This window comes from Lactuca sativa, chromosome 8, assembly GCF_002870075.4.
Source record: "Lactuca sativa cultivar Salinas chromosome 8, Lsat_Salinas_v11, whole genome shotgun sequence".
In the NCBI taxonomy this organism is placed as follows: domain Eukaryota; kingdom Viridiplantae; phylum Streptophyta; class Magnoliopsida; order Asterales; family Asteraceae; genus Lactuca; species Lactuca sativa.
In genome coordinates, this window is record NC_056630.2 from 118,881,624 (window position 1) to 118,890,163 (window position 8,540).

At 31.9% G+C, this 8,540-nt stretch overlaps 1 protein-coding gene across 1 annotated transcript; it reads right to left on the reverse strand.

Annotated features, from left to right (window-relative positions):
• Positions 1-5,394: 5,394 nt before the first annotated feature.
• LOC111899202 (protein FAR1-RELATED SEQUENCE 5-like) lies at positions 5,395-8,278 on the reverse strand. Its single transcript, XM_023895072.1, has 8 exons — positions 8,266-8,278; positions 7,844-8,081; positions 7,372-7,463; positions 6,962-7,120; positions 6,789-6,823; positions 6,169-6,738; positions 5,951-6,005; positions 5,395-5,894 (listed from the first exon to the last, which is right to left on the reverse strand). Exons 1-8 carry the CDS (start codon positions 8,276-8,278, stop codon positions 5,395-5,397), a joined length of 1,662 nt encoding a protein of 553 aa, XP_023750840.1.
• Between the last annotated feature and the right edge of the window lie 262 nt (positions 8,279-8,540).

Consider the following 8,540-nt stretch of genomic DNA (forward strand, 5'->3'; position numbering starts at 1 on the left):
GAAGTTTATTAAATATTTTCGATATTAAATTTAAATATAAATTTTCGATATTATCCAAGGAGGGAGTCACCGGGCTTATCCAGGTTACGCCCCGCGTAACCTAAGAGTACGCCCCGCGTAAATCACAGATCCAGACCCTATAAAAGGGAGTCGAGTGCAGCCGATTCATTTGCTCATTTCTTCCCTTTTTCTTGCGTTTTTACATCGTTTTTCGTGCAAGAATCATCCCGAAGCCCCGGTATCATTCCCGAGCCCCGAAGCAAGTCCCGAGGCCCCGAAGATCCCGAGAAGTGAAATTCCCGAGCCGAAGCTCTGCCTGCGAAGAGTCCGGTTTTTGTGAAGATCTTCCAGATCTGCCGAAGAATACTACTTCTACAAGTCGTAGTGTTGTCCGATCATCTTCTGATCAAGTGAGTGTGTGGTCACTTTCTTCTACCACATAAATATTAAGTATTTGCTATGAAATACGTGCTACGTGTATAATATTTTGTTGTTTATTTGAGATGATTATGGAACGGGTGAATTATATAAGTTTTAATGAGTTAAACTATATACGTATTTTGTATCTAAAGATATGTTGGGTAGAACATGAGTAGATGAGGTTGTTGGTAGGTGATAAAATATGGGTTGGACCATGAGATAAAAGAATAAAGAGATAAACTTGTTTTAGATCTGGATGTATGGATCAGATCAAAAGGTTAGTTTTAGATCCGAGAGTATGGATCAGATCCAGAGATTAGTTTTAGATCCGAGAGTAGGGATCAGATCAAGAGGTTAGTTTTAGATCCGGGAGTACGGATTATTTATTTTTGAATTACGTGTCCGTTCGATAAGGTATCATGTGTATAGTCCCTTTTAGGAACGTGATTTTAATACAATAATTGATTAAAGTATGAAATATACATATGTATGTGAAGTATTTGTTATTTTCTGAAATACGTGTTAGATATATTTGATGATATACAACGTACGAATCAGATACGGTTCAATATGTGTTAAGATGTATATATATGATATTATTACTTAAAACCTTGTGTTAAGTATACACTAGTTAATCTTTTTCCTAAACGGAGATAATATCGAGAATTGATTATAAGTATTGTAGGTTTGCCTAGTGATGGGTTAAGACCTAAATGGGATGTTTAGTTCAATTAAGTTTGGACATTGGGTAGTCTCTTATTAAGAGTACGTGCGTTGTGAGATTGATGATCGGTGGAGTACGTCCTACGTATAGAAGTACATTTTATGTACGAAGTCTTTTTCAAAGCTCAGTGTCTTGGGTGCTGCTTGTGCCAGGGTACTATTATGTTCTCGGGTACGATTCTTTCGCATACCAAAGTACTATAATGTGCCAGAAGTATTATCATGTACAAAGTCTTTTTGACAATTTTTTGTGTCGGTTACGGGAGCGTACGGGAGTACTCTAGTAGTATTTCCTAATACTTTTATTTTGAGAGAGCTTTGGAGTCAGCATTTCTTTTATGAAGTGATCGACCGAGCTTCATATGTCAGCGTTTTCTTTCACGAAGTAATTAAGGGAACTTCGTAGACTGCCTAATAAAGTGTGTCGGTTATAGACCACTGCTAGGTATGTTTGGTGTTATATTGCTGGATAGGGTGCATCTGGGGGTTAAATACCTCATGTATTCAGGCCACTGCTAGGCAAAGCTTGATGCTGGGATAGGTAAAGTCTGGGGGTATAATACCTCATGATAGTCAGACCATGCCTAGGCATTGTTATCTAGATAACTACCCCTGATTTAAAATGTCTTGTGGTTCTTTGTTTTACGAACGAAGGTTCGTGGTGAAACTCATTCTATTCTCCTCATTTGATGTCTTTATTGATCCTCGTTTGCTGCTAGGGAATTTCCGAAGCAGCTTCGTCAGTTTGTTGTTCATACCGATTCCTTAAGCTAGATCTCGTAAGATCGTAGTATAGGGTCAGTATGTAGGGATCGACGGGATGGGATATATTGTTTTAGAAATATAATTTATATGTGTTTATAATATTAGTGATTTTGCAGGATCGAGATATACTTTATTATCACGTTGTTTGAACTAAGAGCTTTCATACTCTGTGTTCCTTAGGTGATTGGGTTCACCAGGGATATTCGAACTAAGTATTCATTAGATATTTGAATTTAGTGTTCATCGGAGATAATTGAACTAAGTGCTCATTGTTTGTGAACTAGTTGTTCATTGGGTAATATTGGAACTAAGTGTTCATTAGGTGTTCTTGAACTAGGTGTTCATTAATTATTGTGAATTGCGTGTTCACTAGAGGTAATCTAAGAACGTTGGCAGCACTAGACATTGTGTCAGTTCCTTAGGGCAATCCTTAGGAATGAATGGGAGAAGGGTAATTGGTTCTTAGGATAAATCTTTAAGAAATAAATGGAGATAATGTGGGTGGGTATTTGAATTGATTGTTTGATAACTAAATATAATAATTATATTATTGTGGGTTGAAAACCCTATATGCTCACCAGGCTCCCAAGCCTGACCCACTCAGTTTTCTTTGTATCGCAGGTATAGATACGAAGATATATTTCACGGAGAGTTTAAAGGAGATGTAAAATCTTTAGTGTAAATAATGTAAGTTCTGTTTATGCTTATGTGTCTGTATCGAAACATGATATCCCGAGATTTTGTTATATAATGAAAATACATTTCTCTAAAGAAATGCTATGATAAATCTTTATCATATTTTGGGAACAAATTCCGCAACTGTTTTCTTTAAAAGATTACTCTGATTTTAAAAAAACAAGCATAAACAAATCGGTTTTTTCTGGCCGAGAAATTGGGGATGTCACAACACCACCATCTAAAATAGAAATGTCAATGCCTTTGTCTATAGTACCATTCAAGAATGAAGAAAAAGGGTTTAATAGAAGAGGAGACAGGCCTCGCATGAAGTCCGATTATCTGAAATCTCCTGACATTATACGGGTTGTTGATATCACCAAAGGAATTCCATGACCAGAAAAACATGTAGCAGAATGGATATTTTCTCTCCAGGGTGAGCCAACGTAAGTTACATTTAAAATATGTTTAAAGTTACTTACGTTATTTGGTTAAATATTAAAATAAGTAACAATTGGTCATGTTTTTTTTTGCAGTGATATAGTTTTCCACACTCTGGATGGTTTTTTTGCTCAAAGGTTTCAAATGGAAAGTTTTTTTTTTCCTACATGTGAACTATTTGGTCATGTGATTGATTGTTGGAGTTAAGTGTTGAATCTCGATGAAAGTAAGCGTGCACCAGAATCTCATCTAAGAGTTTATTGCAAGACGGAGTTGACGGTATTCTTTATTATTGTTCAATGTTGATTAAACTATATGTTAAATACAAATTATAAAAAAAAAACTAATGAGTTTTTAAAACTGGACTACATAATTTGTATCTTGAAGGTAATTTATCTGAAAGTGAACGCAAAGCTAAATTCCTTGACAATCTTTTGCTTTCTATTGAAGATATGGACTCAACCTTACATTATGTTGGATTGGTAAGATACATATCTGAACATGTTTTTTTTGTTTATTTATTAATAATCACATATAAATATAAAATTAAATGAATACATTTTACAGCTTTTCCTACCGGTTGTCCGTTCCTTCCACATTTTCCTTTTTGTGATCAATCTACAACACCTAGACTTTGTAATCATTGACAACAGCAAAGTTGATGATCATATTGATGTGAGATATGGTCAATTGCCCCAAATCATCATAAGTGATCACTAAAAGTTACATTAATTAGTAAATAACATTTCATATATGTTGACAATTTTTTTACATTTTCAGAAAATGTACATACTTGATTACTTCAAATCTCAGAATCATCTAAAAACTGAGATGTTTTCACATGTGATGCCACATAGACTGGAAATGCCTTGGAGAACAATAAACAACCACATTGATTGTGGTGTGTTTACAATGCGTCACATGGAAACATATATGGGTGGAAGTATGAATGAGTTTAAAGTTGGGTTCAAGAACGAGTCTCCTGCACAAGATGATCAACTTGCTAAGTTGAGGACAAAATATTTATACAAAATCATCACTCGTGAATATAATGTGCATAAGGATTATGTGCTTCAAAAGGTTGATAAATTCCACAAGATTCCTGCAAGACAACGCTCTAAACTGTTGAGTATTACAAAGGAACAAATTCACACAAGATTGGATGATTTTAGTTAATTATGTTCAAGATATTACTTTAGTAATGACTTTGATGGTTTCTTTTGGATATCTTCAAAAACAATGGTTTCGTATGTTAAGAATATTAACTTTGCTTGTAGAACGTACAATGGTTCCTTTTGGTTTGCTAATTTAGTAATGGAATGATAAGTAATATTTTCAACTTTTTATTTATAATTATAAATTTACATTAATTTATGAATAATTAAATAAAAAATATGTTATGTAAGACCATTATGATTAACATGATTGATATCATGCAAAGATTACTGTTAGTTTATGATGTGTTATTCTAAAGTATTTTGAATAATGTTATTCATTTGTGATTATAATATTTATTCAGTTATGATTCTTACTAACAAACATTTGTTATTATGATATACTAGTAACTAAATACAATAAAATCTTTTTATAATTGAAATGACTATATCAATAGTCTACAATGATTGATGTTAATATTATATTTTTCCGAATGGAAAAAATCAATCTATTATAAACCAAAACTGATTTGACATAATAACAGAGTATTTTACAATTTTCATAGCATTAATCTGTTATGATTCATTGATGCATTTTTAATAGTATTCATTATTGAATATAAGAGTGTTTTAAAATAACATAATGAATCATAGAAATAAGTCAATAAATGATATAAAAGTGATTCAGAATAACATAATGAATTATAGAAACATCTTTTTATTCATAAATCTAATAGAAAAAAGAAAAACATAGAAATAATAACGGAGTATTTCACAATTTTCATAACATTAATTTGTTATGATTCATTGATGTATTTTTAATAGTATTCATTATTGAATATAATATTGTTTTAAAATAACATAATGAATCATAGAAATAAGTCAATAAATGATATAAAAGTGTTTTAAAATAACATAATGAATCATAGAAACATCTTCTTATTCATAAATCTAATAGAAAAAAGAAAAGCATAGAAATAATAACAGAGTATTTCACAATTTTCATAGCATTAATCTGTTATGATTCATTGATGTATTCTTAATAGTATTCATTATTGAATATAAGAGTAATTTAAAATAACATAATGAATCATAGAAATAAGTCAATAAATGATATAAAAGTGTTTTAAAATAACATAATGAATCATAGAAACATCTTCTTATTCATAAATATAATAGAAAAAAGAAAAGAAATTGGGCAAATCTATGGGCCATTTTAAGGTTGTTTTGACTCTCGTGCAAGTCTGACTTTGCAAGTCCTCCAATTATGGTTAACATATTGATTGCAACCTGTGCAAATTCTAGTTTTTTTCTTTGCAGTTGCAACAGCTTTCTCAATGGCACTAACCATTCTTTTCTTAGTTCCACTCCCTTTGGTACGCATTGATGAAGGTGGATGTATATTTATTTCTTCAGGAATGTTTCGTATTCCTAGCATCCGAATAATTTCTTCTTCATCATTATCAGATGATGATTGGTTTGAACAACCAAATTCCATTGCTGCATGCTTCAACTTACACGTGTTCTCAACAAAAGCCAACAATTTCTCCTTATTTCTTTTGAAATGATCCAAGCAGTATTCAATATTACTGTAAGCCTCTGTTAGAAGTTTAAAGGTGTCATCTTCTGTTTCCATGGCAACATGTTTCATGGCAAGCAAATGGCTTGAAATTGCATCCCTTCTCCATCTTCTGAGAATATACTGCTCTGGAATCTCTTCAATATGGTTATTTTTCAAGACAGCAAAATATATCGACACAAAATGGCAGTACGTATAAAATGATTGCATGAACATTTAACTTCTTTTTCAGGCAATTTTAGTTCAACCTACATTGTAGATGAAAAATAATATATGTCAGTAAGTGGTTGAATTGACATATTAGTTGGTGGTTATTACATAAAATTTAAATAATTACTATTTATTTAAATTCAAATAATATTATATACCTATGTAATCATCAATGAATATGGTGTCAAATATGAATAATACCTTGCATTTTATCTTCAACTGTTTGCTCTTATCCGTTTGTGTAATCTTAACAACTGGCCACCCATCAATCATTTCAACGCTGTCAATAGAATAGTACCAGGCTGCTTTAAATATTTCCTTTTTGACCTCATAGAAAACGGTTTTAGTGTAAACCGTAGCTGCATATTCTAGTAATCCAGTTGGAAGCGTCATTTCATGCTTTGCATTTGTTGTATCATGTTCTAGTCTCTGTTGACCATTTCGTCGCTTTCCAATTGCGGTGTCGTAGTTCATCATGAAATAAATAAGAAAATTACCTGAGTTAGAGTATTTATTAAAAAATGAGTTTACCCTTTCAGACCTTGAAGTAGTTTTCATCAGACCATGCAGTGGCATGTCTTTAAAAAAGGCTGGAATCCAAAGCTTTCGATCCTTGTACATGTCTTTGAACCATCTTTTGTCTTGTAGTTTGAATTTTCTCATAAGAAGTTTCCACCTTGATTCAAAGACTTTTGGCTCTATATATACATTCCAAACAAGCTTAGTAAAACTCTTTCGAAAATCAGTGTTTTTCAGAAAATTCGCTGAAACCTAAAAAAAGAATAAAACATAACAAGTTGATAAGATATCTATGAATAAACAGGATCTGTGCTAATCATTTTTGAGAAAACATAAACTGTTGAAATCATTGTTGAATAAAACATATAATGTGTTAACTATGAATAAAATATACACACCTTAGCTTGTAGTTTTTTTTTTTGATAATGTGCCACATACATAATCAATGATTAGAATTAGGAAATATTGCTTCTACCTCCTGTAGAATCACTAGATCTTGGTCTTTTAACACTAATTGAGGGGTTTTTTCCATGTGCTTTGAAAAAAGCTTCAAGCAACCAACGATAAGATTCTATTGACTCGTTGCTTAACAAACCTGCTCCAATGTTTATTGAACGTTTGTGGTTATCAATGGCTGTTAATGACACAAAAATCATTCCATACCCGTATTAAAAAGTTAATTAAAAACAAATTCAACAGTTATTATAAACTCAAGAAAACAACAATATTCATATTTAAAGTAAAAAATATAAAACTATAAGATCATACTTATTTTATCGGAATGTAGCATCAAATGATATCACATCTCCAAACTCCTTGTAATATAACTTATCAGTTTCATCCACCCAAAACATTGTGTTTTGCACACTATGAACACATTTATACTCAAATAGTTTGGTAACTCGTCTTTCCTCATGTTCATTTTGTCAACAACCAGTTGTGCATCCTTGTCACCTATAATGTTTCCCATCTTCATTCTAAAAATTTTATAATCAATTACTTCAGGGCCAACGTTTTCATAACCTCCTTGCAAACTAGCTTGTAACTTATGTGCCTTTGTTGCACCAATGTTAGATGTTGAGGAACGCACTATAAACTCCTTGTCTTTATAACTAAGTCGCCGTGCGCGTTTGGAATACCGTCTTTCTTCTTTAGTCTCTAGGGCTTGGTTGTGCTTCTCTTCGAACTAATATATTTTCCAAGCATTAGTTCCCATATGTAGTCGTTCAAACTTTGTCAATTCCTTGCAGTCCGTGATTCTAAAGTTTGAGTTTCGTTTATTCCTTCCAGTTCCCTTAGGATCCAAAGTGTCAGTTGATATGTTAGGTATTTTACCCTTTTTTTGCACACTACATACCTTTTTTTAATGGTTTTGTCACCAAATCTCGTTACTGTATTTAACATGACACCAAAACCTGCTTTATATGTATATAATTTATACATTTCAACCGCCTCCTCTAATGATTGATAAGTAGCATCTATATCTGGCATAAATTCTTCAGGAACAGTAGGTTTCCATAACTTGGTTTTCCCACCTGGCGAGTCAACAACATTACAATTGAATGATTCCTCTTCAGAATCAGATCCATTTGTACCTGTATTTTTAGACAACAAAACCAATAAGGAGACATAATATAAATTTAGATTAATTCCGTATTCATGAACTAAACAAAATTTTGATCATAATCAAAATATGTTTAACAGTAATCAAATTTGAAGTATTTAATCATTTGAAAATATGTACAACTAGGTTGAAATATTTCCTTCATATATGATTACCAAGAGTTCCCATGATTATCATATATATCCAAAATAATTGCTTAATCATCAATGTATGTAACAATTACAACTTAATACCAAAGTATATATATGTTTGTTAAACACAACCAATAATGATTATCAACGCTTAATAAACAGTGTAAACCATTTGGTCACATACACCATTATTCATTATTTACTACATCAATCGTATATGATTAATGTAACACCCGCAGATCCGGGCTAGTCAATTTAAAGACAATAAACGTTAAAAATGACTTTTTTATGGAAGATTA